We start from the raw sequence: 16,628 nt of genomic DNA, 5'->3' as shown, positions 1-16,628 counted from the left end.
GTATAAGGGGAAGGAAAGAGCCATAAAAAGTCTGCCCATTGTTGTCTTGGAGATATTGCAAGTTAGACCCTCTCAGAGCTGGAGAAGGGAGAAAGTAGAGTGGCAGCGGTCCTAGTGACACCAGGGCAATGGTGACCACATATGCTATATACTAGTTTCATATACATTTTCTGTAATATTGTATTTATTTATTTATTTATTTATTTCATGCATTGGATGCCTGGTCCCAAAACCAAGTCTTCAATTGTTTTCTGAAGGACAGGAGGGAGGTGGCCAACCTGATGTCCTTAGGGCGAAAGTTCCACAGACGGGGGGGGGGGGGGGCACTGCCGAGAAGGCCCTGTCTCTCATCCCGACAAACTGTGTTTGCGAAAGTGGTGGGATCGAGAGCAGGGCCTCTCCTGACGATCTTAAGCTTTGTGATGGTTCGTAACAGGAGATACTAGATATTGTAGCAACATTCAAAAGATATCTGGGTAAAGCTGCATCGTACTCTATAACATATAAATACTATATGATAGCATGCAATACACATTAGTCCCTACCACTTAATCCTAGTCACTGAAAGTTAGTCCTCCCCATAAGTACAATGCATCTGAGAAATACTCTGCCACCATCTCTGCTGAAGGAGGGAGCTGAGCGAGTGGGGCATGCCTCTCTCTTCATAACTCTGGGAGCATCACGTAGCGATGCACCTGGATGACCTGAGGGTGTGTGAACATCCTCCCTAATGAGTGTCCTTCTTGTCCCTGCCAACCATCATTACCTTTGTCTTGTCTGCATTCAGCTTCAATTAGCTTGTCCACATTTCATCTGAAACACAGAGAGAAAATGAATAAGGATCACTAAATGATCTGAACATGGTATGGAAGGGGAGGAAGTACAGGTGGAGGGGGGCGAGAGGGAGAATCACCAGGCTTCAGAATGATGGTTGAGGTTCATTTGAGGTAATACTCCTCCGTATAAAAATAGGCATATAGAAAATTAAATGTCCATAGGGCCAGGGATCAAGCCTAATCCTTGCTTCTGGTGTTTGTGGATGTATGCATGTCCGGGGTGTGCAACAGTGGTGGTTGCATAACATGAAATGGCAGGTTGGGGGGCTCATGAACTCCCAAGCAGAATAGACCCCCAAAAGGTTTACCAATAGGCCTTCCATGTGAGCGTATTTTATTGGCCTCTGAAAGCCATATTAGTGTACAATGGAAAGTACAGTGCAGCGTCATATTTATTGAACAGGAGGACAAATATTAGAACCAGCACTATGCATTGTAATTTAAAAAAATAAACAACTTCCAAATCAGCAATAATAAAAAATCCAAAAATGTAAAGTGTCACACACACTCAAAATTTTGGTGTAATGAAATGAAATGAGATTGGAATTCAAAGATCAGGTTGGAAACAGATTAGGTAACAATGACTGCTGCAAAAAGAATCTGCACTGCACAACAACCAAGAGCATCAGGCGAGAGAAAAAATAAAAATAAAAGCAAGTCCTGCACAAAAGAGGATTGGAGCAGGAAACAAAATGTCTGATGCAGGAGAAGAAATACACACCAACTCGGGAGAGGCTTAGAAATATATTTAGAAAGGGGGAGAATCAGAAGCTTTGTGAGGAGATTACTAGCAGTGAAATTCTATACAACGCCAGGCAAATCCACAGTCTCGGCTGCTATAAAGAGCCTTATTCACCTCCAAACATGTTATCTGTTTACTTTTTCAGTGTATCTGTACCCAGGGTTTTTAGGATAGCTCCTTAACAAGATGACTTACAGTATGTTCAGAGTAATAAAATATCCATCAAAAAGAAACAATAAAAATATATATTTTATGGTTTTCCATGTTGATTCTCCTGAAACATTCTGGTTCTGTTTGGTTTCAGCAGCAAATGGGAAAAAATATATATGCCTAGTTCTAATGTTTCCTTTGGTTGTAATTCTCTGCCCAGGCTGTATTACAGGTGAGATTTGGGTAAACACATATCGCCTCTCCAGATAAAACAGGACACATAGTGAGAAAAGTAAATGTCAGGGAAAGGCTAGACTGCTCATTTCCCCTTTATGTGCTATATTGAGGTTATATTGCTGTGTTTTTAATGTGAGAGCATTCAGTTAGGGAATTGCACAAAATGCAACCTGAATCCAGTTGTTTTATAATCTGAATGAAAAACAAGTCACACTGTATTGATATGAAACATGCACGAAATCATTGCTAGCATTAGTATATTCTGTATAACAATACATATGCTTAAGGGTTCCACACGTCTTCCTCACTCCCCACAACTGCAGGAAATCAGTGTCTCTCAATAATAGTAATAGTAATAATAATAATAATAATAATAATAATAGTCTTTATTTATATTCCACTCTATCTCCACAAGGGGACTCAGGGTGGATTACAGAACACATATACGGCAAGCATTCAGTGCTGTTATACATTTAACAAGAACAGACAATACATAAACAGATGTAAAGGCTTCCCATCTCAAGGCATGTATCAACTATGGCATAAGTCATTAGAGTATGTTTTAATGGAATTATTTTTCCCTGTGTTTCTTCTTCTAGTGATTATGTATTTCTTCCAATGGATCTTTGATCTAAACCATATACAGTTTTAAACCCAGTGTGTATACTGTTAGCTTTGCAGCATTGCCATTCATATACATATTTCCGTATAAGATTATACTTTTCATGCTTTTCCTCTAACTTACCTAAACATGAAAACATTTGTAAAATTAGTAGGGAAGAGGGATATGGAAGTCCATTTTGAAATGTTACATAAAGGATCCAAATTTGATAGAGAATAACTTTGGGATGCATTGGATATTACTACAGTTTGTGAGACTCCACATTTTCATCCATTGTTTGTGTGTGTGTGTGTGTGTGAGGAGTGATTTGAGAAACTGCAAGTCACTTTTGGTGGAGAGAATTGGCTGTCTGCAGAGACATTGCCCAGGGGACGTCTGGATGCTTTACCATCCTGTAGGAGGCTTCTCTCATGGGAAGCTGGAGCTGACAGATGGGAGCTCACTCCACTCCCCAGATTTGAACCACTGACCTTTTGGTCAGCAGTCCTGCTGACACAAGGGTTTAACTCATTGTGTCACCGGGGGCTCCTGTACCCATTGAAATACCCATTGAAATGCCACAATTAGTTCAGAATTATACAAAGCATGGGATATTTAAATGCATGTGTTTTACTTTCAGGATTAACAATAGTATGGATGTGTTCAACTTGTGAATCGGCAAGCCAAAACCATAAATTGTGTTTTGCCAGATGTTGGACACCCCCCCCCCCCCGGTTCTGTCGTCCTTGTCAGACGACAAAACCAGAATGGCTGACAAGGGAATTATGGCCATCATACATAGCTAGACGTACATTTGGTTAAGTATATGGGCTTGGTATTTTTGCCACTTATACCCTTTTATGGGTATCAAGAGCTTCTAATGCAGTCTTCCAGTGATTGTCACATATGTGTGCAACTCCTTTCCTCAATAAAAATATGTATAAGGATTGCAAGACTTTTATTTAAGTCGAGCCTGAAATAATTGAGCCAGGCATGATGAGCAGATCTCTCCTTCTCCATTTTGATTGGTCATTTTCCTTTTCCATTGGAAGCCTTAATGAAAGGGAGTAGAAGCCCAGTTAAGAAATAATGACTTAATTTTCTTCCTTGCTGTTTCCTTTACAATTTTCCCCAAAGTGAAGAGAGATGTCATGTGGTGTGTGCGTGCGAAATATTACATTCATACATAGTTACAGTAGGCAGGTATACCTTAACATTCATGGTTCCCTCCTACTGGATCCTGGGGTTTGTAGTTTAATGAGCCTCATAGAATTATCTACTGCACAGTTGTCCTGCAGTCTCTTGAATTGGTTGCGGTTGTTGAATGTCAGTGTGGTGTTGTGGTTGGAGTGTCAGAGATGATCACACAACACTTTGAAGAGTTGACATCCCACTTTTAAGAGTGTGCATCCCACTTTCAATCTTGTGGCTGGCGTTTGCAGTTTAGTGACCACTTTGGCTGGGAATGGGAATAATAATAATAATAATAATAATAATAATAATAATAATACAAAGCCCAGGATTCAACAGGAGTCAGCCATAGATAGAATCTAAAGTGGGATACCAACTCTTTAATGGCATAATGTAATAATCTACATGAGAGTCTGGCGACAGGTTCAAACTCTATACTCAACCAAGGAAATCCATTTTGGGATGTTTGGTCACTTCCCCAATTGATATAGAGTGGCCTTAGGTTTGCCATTATTACTTTGAAGGCACACGGCGGCAGCAACAAAGCACAGCATCACACATTCCAGAGGTTGATAGGGACACAACAACTAAAGTTGGATCGAACAGTTAAGACCAGGGGTCCTCAAACTTTTTAAGCTGAAGGCTGTTTCACAATCCCTCAGACTGTTGTGGGGCTGGACTATAGTTTTTTAAAAACATAAACAAATTCCTTTATACACTGTGCATACCATATTTGTATCTCCCCCAAAACATGAAAGAACAATACAATATTTACATTGAATTACAAAAACATAAACTTAACAGTGTTTTAGTGAGAAGGGTGTAATTGGCTGAGTCAAGGCCTGTTTCCATATTGGTCACTGTCAGTTGTGTCAAGTGAAGCAAGTGTGCCTAATGGTTTGCTAAAGGTAAAGGTAAAGGTTTTCCCCTGTGGTCATGTGGCTGGCATGACTGCATGGAGTGCTGTTACCTTCCCGCTGAAGCAGTACCTATTGATCTACTCAGATTTGCATGTTTTCGAACTGCTAGGTTGGCAGAAACTAGGGCTGACAGCGGATGCTCACGCCGCTCCCTGGATTCGAACCTGTGACCTTTTGGTCAGCAAGCTCAGCAGCTCAGCAGTTTAACCCACTGCTCCAATGGTTTGCTAAGGATACAAAAACAGTTTTACAGAAGTGAATATAAATTCACTTCTGTTGAAAGCATGGCCACTTATTTTTAAAGAGTTATATATCTATATTATCCTCTTAATGCAGCCTTAGGCCATCCAGTCCAACTCCCTTCAGCAGGGCAAGAAAACATAATCAAAGCCCGCCTGACAAAGAGCCATCCAGCCATAGATATAGATAGATCTATATGATTCACACACACACACACACACACACACACACACATATATGACAGATATAATATCATAGTTTTGAAAGGGACCCCTAAAGGAGGACAATAATATGTTGCATGTTCCAGAGTAGGCAAACCAGAAAATCTCTACATCAACACTGACAAAGAAACAACAAGAAGTACTATTTACCCACAAGCATAAAGAAATTATATATATTAGAAACCAACACTTTCTCATTACTTTATTTTTGAGATCACCAGACTGGGCCACAGCAACGTGTGGCAGGGGACAGCTAGTAAATAAATAAAATATCAGACAAGAGTTCTTTCTTCCACCCTCGATATTCCACAGATATATAAACCCAATTTTCCTAGTTTCCTACAGACCTCACAACCATTGAGGATGCCTGCCATAGATGCAGGCGAAACGTCAGGAGAGAATGCTTCTGGAACATGGCCATACAGCCCGGAAAACTCACAACAACCCATCTGGGGACTCACAGGTTGAGGACCACTGCCCTAAGGAAAGCTGCTAGTGAAGTTTGGGCATAGTTTGGGGACCCAAAGCTCACCAGAGAGAAAGGGAGGGAAGGAGGGAGGCGGGGAGGGAGTATCAAAGCTGAGTCTTCTCCAAGCAGAGCTCAGGGGAGGCCAATAGGAGAGGTGGTGTTTGGTGGGCAGAGGCTCTCTTCTTGCTTGGACTGGCTTGGAAGCTGAGTTGCCCCGCCCAGCGGGTGACTGGCAGAAGCAACAGGTCTCCTTTTCGCTGACATTTGGCGCTCTGACGAAGCAGTGTTTGGAAGAGAGAGGAAGAGGAAGCGCCGAGTTGGGGCAGAGACTCTAAGGGAGTGCCTCCAAGCCCGCCCCCCCCCCTTTGGCCCCTTGCTTCGCCTGCTGCCCTTGGCGGCCGGCCCAGAAGTCGCTGTCCCCATCCCAGGTGCTGAAACGGAGCCAACCCCTCCCAAGCAGGAGCAGCCGCGTCAGCCGCCGGGGAAGGAAGGGCCAAGAGGAGGAGGAAGAGGAGGAAGAGAGAGGGATGAGAGGCGCCTCGGCCTCGCAGACCGCTCGCATGGTCTCCCGCCTGCCTCCATGACGCCGCCGGGCCCCCGAGCGCAGGGCCCCCCAGTGCAGGGACCCCGGCTCTTCCTGCTGCTCTTGTGGTTGCCTCTGCTCTCGGGGCAGCTGCGCTACGCGGTGGAGGAGGAGCGTCCCCGGGGCGCGGTGGTGGGCGACGTAGCGGCGGACCTAGGCCTGGAGCCGGGGATTTTGGCCTCCCGCGGGGCGAGGCTGACCTCGGGCAGCGGCCGGCGCTTCCTAGCTTTGGATGTGTCCCGCGGGCTGCTGGTGGTGGCGGAGCGGCTGGATCGGGAGGCGCTGTGCGAGTCCTCCCCGCCTTCTGTGCCTTGCCTGCTGGGCCTGGAGCTGGTGCTGGAGCGCCCCGTGGAGGTCCACGCGCTGGAGGTGGAGCTGCGCGACCTCAACGACCACGCGCCCCGCTTCCCGCGCCCGGAGTACCGCCTGGAAGTCAGTGAGTCAGCCCTGCCGGGGGCCCGCTTCCCCATCGAGGGCGCGCGCGACCCGGACCTCGGGGAGAACACCGTCCGCGGGTACCGCCTCCGCCCAAGTCAGCCCTTTGGCTTAGACCTACGCGACTTTGAGCAACGAGGAAGCAGCAGCAGTAGCAGTTCACTCCTAGAGCTAGTGCTGCTCCAACCTCTGGACCGTGAGCAGGCCTCCCAGCTGCGTCTGGAGCTCACTGCCTTCGATGGGGGGCACCCACCTCGCTCAGCTGTAGCCCAGATCTTGGTACGGATTTTGGACACCAACGACAATGCACCTACCTTTGAGCGGGGTACCTACACAGCCACACTTCTTGAGAATGCTGCCCCCGGGACGTTGGTGGCACGGGTCAACGCTTCTGATGCCGACGAGGGTGCCAATGGGGAAGTAGAGTATTCCTTCAGTGGATACACTCCACCAGAAGTGCGGCGCCTCTTCAGTGTGGACCCGGTCTCCGGAGAGGTGACTGTCAACGGCACCTTGGACTACGAAGAAGCCGCTTCCTACGAGATCTATGTCCAAGCCACCGATCGGGGTCCTGTTCCTATGGCAGGGCACTGCAAGGTCCTGGTGACGGTCTTGGATGCCAATGACAATGCCCCTGAGGTGGCGCTGACGTCTTTGTACAGCCCCGTCCCGGAGGATGCCCCGCCGGGCACCGTGGTGGCCTTGATGAGCGTCACAGATAGGGACTCTGGCCCCAATGGGCAAGTCACCTTGAGCATCCCATCGGACCTCCCTTTCAGGCTGAACGCCTTCAAAAACTCCTACACTTTGGTCACGCAGGAGCCTCTCGACCGGGAGAGGACCTCAAGCTACAACATTACAATTACTGCCACCGATGCAGGGGTTCCGCCTCTATCTTCCCACAGAGTTGTCCAAGTGGACATCTCTGATCTCAATGACAACCCACCACGGTTTGAGGAACCTACTTACTCTGTTTATGTCCCTGAGAACAATGCTCCAGGAGTTGCTCTGTGCACTGCCAAGGCCGTGGACCCCGATGCGAATGAAAATGCCCACATTTCCTACTCCCTGCTGAATGGAGAGATCCAAGGACTCCCTGTCGTTGCCTTCGTCTCCATTAAATCTGATACTGGTGACCTTTACGCTGTGGGTTCCTTTGATTATGAAAAGCTGAGGGAATTTCAGGTTGTTGTCCAGGCCCAAGACTCAGGGGTGCCACCTCTTAGTAGCACAGCCACTGTGCACATCTATGTGGTGGACCAGAATGACCATGCACCACAGATTCTGTATCCTACCTCAGGCAATGCCTCCATCGCAGTGGAGATGATTCCTCGCTCGGCCCACGCTGGATACTTGGTCACCAAAATCATCGCCATTGATGCAGACTCTGGGCAGAATGCTTGGCTGTTCTTCCACTTGGCCCAGGCCTCAGCTCCAGGCTTATTTAGCGTTGAAGTTCACAGCGGGGAAGTTAGAACTACCCGAAAACTAGGTGAGGACAGTGCAGCCACCTTCAACCTTACCATCAGAGTGAGGGACAATGGAGAGCCAGCCCTGTCTTCCTCTGTGTCCATATACATTGCTGTTGTAGACCGGATCTCTCAAATAATCCCTAACACTAGGAGGCACATAAGAAGTTCCAGAAGTTACTCGGAGATCACTCTTTATCTGATTGTTGCTCTGAGCTCAGTTTCATTTATATTTCTCCTGACAGTTGTTGTCCTTGCTGTGATAAAGTGCCACAAAGACAGTCTGCATGGCAAGACCTATTGTGGGGGTTTCTGTGGGACTCGCCGAGAAAGGTACCCGGTTGAAATGTACAAACAAGCCAATGACCATCTTGATGCCACATTGCCGACTGGTTTGAACATTCAGCCTCATTTTGTTGAAGTACGGGGCAATGGGTCTCTTTCCAAGACTTACTGCTATAAAGCCTGCTTGACTGCAGGTTCAGGTAGTGACTCTTTCATGTTTTACAATACGGGGATCCCGACAGGAATCCACCCAGGGGCTGTGCTGCCTGACAGACATCTGACCGGACAGAGTGGACAGAGCTCCCAAAATCTGATTGTATTTAAGAGTGAGCCTATCACTCCAAATGAGGTGAGGTGAGGTTGCTTCAATCAGGAGTTCTTAATCCTTTCCCACTTGCGACCCCTTTCCACCTGAGATATTTATATGGGACCCCAGATATATAACTATATAAAATGGTATACAAATCAGGACCTACAGTTTAAGAAATAGGAGCTTAAATAACCTGAATCAAGCCAGTTAAATATAGGTTGCTGTGAGTTTTCTGGGCTGTGTGGCCATGTTGATCATAAAGTTGTAAACAATATAATACTAACAATAATGTAATATCTATATAAAGCAAAATGTAATATTCATTTGCGGGATTAACATAACTCAAAAACCACAGGACAAATTGACACGAAATTTGGACACAATACACCTATCAGGCCAATGAGTGACCATCACTCATGAAAACACTGAAAAATACAATAGAAGAGACTTAAAAAGCCAAAAAGCAAAAAATATATTACCACGCATGCACAAAACCACATATGTACACAAACACACATATATACTCATATACACAAATATATACAGAAATATATACACACATATATGCACACACAAAACACATACACAAAAAGGGGGAAGGAAGGAAGGATGAAGGAGAAAAGGAGGGAGAGAAAGAGGGAAAGGAGGGAAGGAGAGAAGGAAAGAAAGAAAAGTAGAGAAGGAAGGAAGGAAGGAAGGGGAGAAGGAAATAAAGTGAAAGAGAGAAGGAAGGAGAGAAGGAACAAAAGAGAGAAAGAGGGAGGGAAGGAAGGAAGGAAGGAAAGAGACAAGGAAGGATGGAACCAAAGAGCAAAGGAAGTGAGAAAAGAAACAGAGAAGGAAGAAAGAAGAAGGGAAAGAAAAAGAGGGAAGTAATGAGGAAGGGAAGGAAGGAGAGAAGGGAAGGATGGAAGAGAGAGGGAGGGAAGGAAAGAAAGGAGAGAAAGAGGGAGGGAAGGCTGGCCACAGCAACACATGGTGGGTACAGCTAGTATAATAATATAATAATTGTATATTTTATATTATATGCAATATTGCTAATAATATCGCAGTGTAGTGGTATAGTACAATATAGTAATATATAATACTAATATTGTGCTATGATAATAATATAATATATTGTATGTACATATAACTTGTAAGCCACTCTGAGTCCCCTTCAAGGTGATAAGGGCGAGATAAATATCATAAATAAATAAATAAATGTTTCAGAAGTATTCTCTCCTGACGTTAGACCTGCATCTATGGCAGGCATCCTCAGAGGTTGTGAGGTCTGTTGAAAACTAGAGAAGTGGGGTTTAATTATCTCTGAAATGTCCAGGGTGGGACAAAGAGCTCTTGCCTGTTGAAGGCATGTGTGAATGTTGCAATTGGCCACCTTGATTAGCACTGAACGTCAGGAGAGAATGCTTCTGGAACATGGCCAGATGGAATGGAAAATTCACAGCAACCCAGTGATTCCAGCCATGAAATCCTTCAACAACACAGTTAAATAATCACAATGAATGCAGAACTAGAGCATCAACAAAGGATTTCAGGTCTTCCCATTCATTTACACTTCTGCTGAATATCGTGCGTGTTTGTGTATCTTCAGGTATATCTATCACCTCTCTATTGGTAGCAATAAATCTATGCAAACATATTATAAATTGAAAGTTTTGGAATAGAGAGTCATGTAATTCACCAGTAAGAATATTTGATATTATAGCCACATATTTTTTTTCCAGAAGAGTGGGAACATGTACCATACACATATCACATTGTTTTTTTTCCTTCCTTCTTCTTTCCTGCCTCCTTTTCCGGAAATCTAGTGACATATTTCTGTATGCTGACTCACTTTGCCAGATGACTGTGCTGTTTCAGTATAGCAAACTATAACCTTTTGATGCCCAATTGAAACCTGTTTAGTACTTTAGCATAATTATAAGTTGATCATACTCTAAGTTACACAAGTGACTTCCATTTTAGTAAGATGTACTGTGAATCAGTTGGTAAACCAATCTATTCCCATTTAATGGCTTTTGCGCTGGGTGGTTTCCTTGTTGTCATTCAGTGGCTTCTCTTGACAACAGTTACAGTTATTGCATGTTAATATTGCACCGAATGAATAATTGGAATTAAAATTCGTAGTTTCAGGCTGCTAACTCAAGATCCTTGTATCTTCAGTGAGATATTACTGGAATAAAAGATTCTTTTAAACATTTTTATTCAAAAGTACAGAAATACAAAAATATGAACAGATATATATATATATATATATGTGTGTGTGTGTGTGTGTGTATATATGTATGTATGTATATGTATGTATGTGTGTGTATATATATATATATATATATATATATATATATATATATATGGAGCCCCTGGTGGCACAGTGGGTTAAACCGCTGAGCTGCTGAACTTGCTGACCAAAAGGTTGGAGGTTCGAACCCGGTGAGTGGAGTGAGCTCCCACTGTTAGCCCTAGCTTCTGCCAACCTAGCAGTTCGAAAACATACAAATGTGAGTAGATCAATAGGTACCACTTCAATGGGAAGGCAACAATGCTCCATGTTGTCATGCTGGCCACATGACCTTGGAGGTGTCTACGGATAATGCCAGTTCTTCAGCTTAGAAATGGAGATGAGCACCACCCCCCAGAGTCAAACATGACTAGACTTAATGTCAGGGGAAAACCTTTACCTTCACACACACACACACACACACATATAGTCTCAGAACGGAAGAATAATATCCCCCATAAAAACAAAACAAAACTTAAATGTTTCTCTTGATATATAGAACTAGACTGCAACTAACAGAATTATATCTAAAACAATCATCCTAACCTATACAAACCCACACGATTAACACATACTAAACATATAACAGCAGTAGTTCTTCAGACTACAAGAAAGGAGATTCCATCAGAACATTAGGAAGAACTTCCTGACTATGAGAGCCGTTCAGCAGTGGAACTCTCTGCCCCCGAGTGTGGTAGAGGCTCCTTCTTTGGAAGCTTTTAGACAGGCTGGGTGGCCATCTGTTGGGGGTGATTTGAATGCAATTTTCCTGCTTCTTGGCAGGGGGTTGGATTGGATGGCCAGTGAGGTCTCTTCCAACTCTATGATTCTATTCTATGATTCTAAGAACTGCTCTGGAAACCTCATACTTGCTACCTGTTGATTTATTTTAATTTTCTGCTCCTTTTAAATATCACTATATATCCATCCTTTTAATAACACTGCTATTAGCAGAAAACAAATAAAACAAATAAAATAACTTAAGTTTATGTACTCATGTGTCAGATCAAGTTATTAATCAGCTATAAACCATTGTTATAAAATATGTCAGTAGCAGGAAACAAGTCATTTTCCATTTTAGCATTTTGTTAAGCATTTACAACCAGACCTTGATGAAAGTAAAATCAGTGCAGTTGCAAGCTGGAAAACTGTTGGTTTTTATATGTTAAAAAAGCAAGTTAATCGGCAAAAATATTTCTTAGTGAAAGCCTTGAGATGGAATCATTTCAGTAGGAGTTTTACCCCCTATTCCGTTGACCCCATTTGCACACATTTCTGTTGCAACTTTTGGAATCAGATTTAAATAGTAAATTAGCATTATCCGTGCTGAGAAATAGCATGGATTATGCTGCAGATAGTTTTAATGAGCTTGGTGTGATAGGCAATCTATTGAAGCTACAATGACACCTTCTAACTTAGTTTCTGATATAGATATAATTCATTGCTTCAGTTCGAATTCAGATAAAATACCTACTGAACATATAGGATGGCTGACCAGTACCACATTCGTAAACATATTACATGATAACAATGAACATTAAACCCATTAGTACAGGGGGTGAAAAAAAACTTTTGCATGACTGGAATTTCCATTTGTACATGTTGACAAAAAGGAGTTGGGAAGAGGACATTTGTATCCTACCTAGTTCTAAGTAAGATTAAGCCTTTCTTCCTGCCCCATTTTCCTGTCATCTCTTTAATTCCATTATTTTCAATCACTTCCCTTAATAGCAAACACAGATAGTGCCTCCAGAGTTGTAATGCAATTCAGCCACAAAGAAATAGGAGGAAAGGGCAAGAATGCTTGGAGGAGATCTACTTTTTGCAGGATTGAACAAATATTTAGGGGGAATACTGCTGCGGTGGTAGAAGACACACAAATACACAGACACTGTCTGGAGCATCCCAGTCAGGACTGAACATATACATTACCCACGGAATATTTAATGCCTTTTCAGGGAGGAAAACAAAACAAAACAAAGCAAAAAACAAAAAGAGAGAGTTGAAATGAAATTATTGGCAGAGGACATCATAGGGTGGAGGGAGCAAGCATGTTTTCTGAAGCCTGGAGACTAGGATGTGGAACAATGGCCTCAAATTACAGGAAAAGAGATTCCACCTAAATATTAGGAAGAACTTATTTAGTATTTATTATTTATTTCGTGCATTTCTACCCCACCCTTCTCAACCCCCGAGGGGGGTCTCAGGGTGGCTTACAAAAGGCACAATTCGATGCCAGCAATACAGATTATAAGATAAAATATATATCAGCAACAATTATAACACAATTAAAACAATCCAATTATACAACATAGCTAATAAAAACCAATCTAATGATCAACGTTCGCCAAGCTCAAAATCTGTAAATTCATTCTGCATTGTCATAATTCTATCCAATTCTAGTCATCATTGTCCTTTGTCTGTCTGCCAGATTACCCAAAGGCCTGGTCCCATATCCATGTTTTTAGTTTCCTTCTAAAAGAGAGGAGGGATGTCGATGACCTAATTTCCTTGGGAAGCGAGTTCCACAGGTGAGGGGCCACCACCGAGAAGGCCCTGCTCCTTGTCCCCACCAATCTCACTTGTGATAGAGGTGGGGCCAAGAACAGGGCCTCCCCAGAGCATCTTAAACTCCGAGGTGGGACGTAGAAGGAGATGCGTTCGGACAGGTACGCTGGGCTTCCTAACTGTGAGAGCTTTTCAGCAGTGGAACTCTCTGCACCAGAGTGTGGTGGAGGCTCCTTCTTTTCAGGCAAGCCTTTAAGCAGAGGCTGGATGGCCATCTGTCAGGGGTGCATTGAATGTGATTTTCAAAGGGTGCTTTGAATGTGATTTTGAATGCTTCTTGGCAGGGGGTTGGACTGGATGGCCCACAAGGTCTCTTCCAACTCTATGATGCTATGACATGAATACTTGTATAGATTCTATGATTCTATGATTTCTGAAGAGGAACATCCTTCATTGCAGCAGTTCGCTGCAAGTCCAGTTTTACTTATTTATCTTTCAAATAAAGTTGTTAATAATCTATAAGCAATTGTTTTAAAAATATGTCAGTAGTAGGAAACAAATATTTTCCATTTCAGTATTTTGATAAAACTTCACAACTAAACCTAGATGAAAGTAAAATCAATACAGTTGAAAAATGGAGACCTGTTTGTTTCTTATATGTGAAAAGCAAGTTAATCAGCAAAAACATATCTTACTGAAAGCTTTGAGATGAAATCATTTCAGTATGAGTTTCCCCCCAATATTCCAGACTATTTTTCACATAAATAAGTTCAGGAATTGAATCATTCACAAAAGTGAATTCTGCCAGCATATGGTGTTCTCCGAATTCAGAGGCATTTCTCATATTTCTGGATTGAAGAAATGATATATGTGTCCATAGGGTAATAAGCTACAATCCAAATAGGCATCTTGTCCAATTATGATGGCAAGCATTGATGACTTAGCATATAAATAGTTTTAAACAAATTCATATTTTTCACATTCCTGGCGATTATGTTTTCTAAAGGTGGGCATCCAGTACTACGTGTGTATCTAATTATGTCAGTTGGTGTAATCTTTTATTTTGCTCTCCTATGTTTTCAAATATTTTGCATTTTCTCAGCTGTCCATAGTACACCTGGATGGCATATTCACAAGAACGTGAGCCTTAACCTATGCATTCCATTTAGGATTACAGTATTAAAATTAAAATAGCAGTTTGGGGTATTAGTATGTGGACATAGATCTTGACTTGAGGTGTGACCCCCATCCTAATTGTAAGCAGTGTAATCTGGTGGTCCCTGGTTCAATTGATGCTTCAGTCCAAGGGCAAGGCTTCTTCTCTAGTCGTGACAATGGTAGTTAAAGGGTCTTCTGTGCAGGCTTCTATGTTTTTGGTCCTTGTGCAAATGAGATTGCAGATTTGAGCTGTAATCTTGTAAATTTAATGTTGTATTGAAATGAATGGGGGGAGGGTCCTTCTGTAAATGCTGTCTCTACACCAGTGGTTTTCAACCTGTGGGTCCCCAGATGTTTTGGTCTTCAACTCCCAGAAATCCTAACAGCTGGTAAACTAGCTGGGATTTCTGGGAATTGTAGCCCAAAACACCAGGGGACGGACAAGTTGAAACCACTGCTCTATATGAAGACATTGAGTTACTCACTGAGAATAGTAGTACTCATTACTCATTGAGAACCTGTGTGTTACTTTTCAGGCAAACAGCAGTTACGATTGGGAGAATTCTATAGTATTTTCTTTGCAGATGAACCAGTACTTCCAGGAGGAAAGAGGATGAGGGGAAGGAATAGTATTGGAAATAGGACATAAAGAGAAGAGGAGAAGAAATGATAGGAAATGAGCAATGAACCTTCAAAAGGCATATGTGAAGGAGAAGAGGAAGTTGTGATGAGGTGGTTGGGGGGAGGGATATAATTTTAAAGCTCTCCATGGATTGCCCTTGAGTCATCCTGACTGAAATGGGGAGTTTAAGTCATGATAACTCCAGAGCTAAGCCTGCGAACTTTGGGAATGCTTATGCAACTCTCAACAAGGAAATCACTGTGGCCCAGAATTTTAACAATTTCCAAACAAGATTTTGATATGAATACAACGTTCTAGCTGATCTTGCCAGACTGTTGTCTCTGTGACCATTTTGTATCTCGTCTCAGATGTTCACTTTTATTTTTTTCAAGAGGGGTGTCAGGTAAGAAAGAGGGCTAGAGGAGCTGCTGATGTGGCTGTTATAGAAGAATCCGGAACATCCCCGAAAGCTCTTCTGATTGGGTTCTATATTTATTTATTTATTTATTTATTTATTTACAGCATTTATATTCCGCCCTTCTCACCCCGCAGGGGACTCAGGGTGGATCACAATGCACATATACATGGCAAACATTCAGTGCCATAGACACACAACATATATAGACAGAGACAGGAGGCTATTTAACATTCCAGCTTCATGAAGGTATGCTTTTTGAATTCCGGCCACTGGGGGAGTTGTCGCTTCACCATCCATTTGTGACACCAATGGAGTACTTCCTCATTCTTTGCACACTGTTGGAGAGTTGTTTTATTATGGCGTCATAAATTAGTTAAATTAGCCTCCCAGCATAAGTGGTACCTAAATTTCCTACTTGACAGATGCAACTGTCTTTCGGGCTGCAAAGGTCAACAGCAAGCTAGATAAATGGCCGGAAGCTCACTCCAACCCGGGCTGGCTTCCAAATCATGACCTCTCGGTCAGTAGTGATTTTAATGCAGCTGACTCCCAACCAGCTGCACCACAACCCTGTCCTATTAATTGTATCTTTGTTATTTTGATTTCTAACAGAATTTGGTTGCTGAGTGCTAAGTACCAGTAAACTTAAGATCTGAATATTGACACCCCTTAACTCTATGGTCAACTGCTTAAACTTTTTTGGCACCTTGTACTCTTAACCTTATATTGTCACATAATATCACTTTATACTGCCTTACCTCATGATAACAATCCATAAAACAATATTTTATCAGGAATTTAGGTTGCGTTAAAGAGGGAGGGAGGGAATCGGGTGATTGCTTGCTAGGGAGGGTTAGGGAGGGAGGGCTTTAATTGCTATATCATTCTAACCTAGCAGTCTGAATAACAACTATGGGAAAGCTATGAAGTTTGGAAATCATAATGCAACACT

General features: G+C 42.8%; 1 protein-coding gene across 10 annotated transcripts in view; it reads left to right on the top strand.

Annotated features, from left to right (window-relative positions):
- The window catches only part of LOC132774262 (protocadherin alpha-C2-like), a 271,043-nt gene that overhangs the window by 178,940 nt on the left and 75,475 nt on the right, over positions 1 to 16,628 (top strand). The window contains exon 1 of one of the 10 annotated variants that reach the window (XM_060774183.2): positions 5,849 to 8,728. The exons of 8 other annotated variants lie outside the window; for them this stretch is intronic. In XM_060774183.2, the coding sequence (XP_060630166.2) occupies positions 6,188 to 8,728 (2,541 nt within the window). In that variant the 5' untranslated portion in view covers positions 5,849 to 6,187. Of the gene's footprint in view, positions 1 to 5,848; positions 8,729 to 16,628 lie in introns of those variants that run through there. One more of the 10 variants, XM_067467731.1, reaches the window with a different exon arrangement.

Source organism: Anolis sagrei, chromosome 4 (assembly GCF_037176765.1).
Source record: "Anolis sagrei isolate rAnoSag1 chromosome 4, rAnoSag1.mat, whole genome shotgun sequence".
Lineage (NCBI taxonomy): Eukaryota > Metazoa > Chordata > Lepidosauria > Squamata > Dactyloidae > Anolis > Anolis sagrei.
The sequence above is the reverse complement of the archived record's forward strand: the minus strand, read 5'-3'. Positions and strand labels throughout refer to the sequence as shown.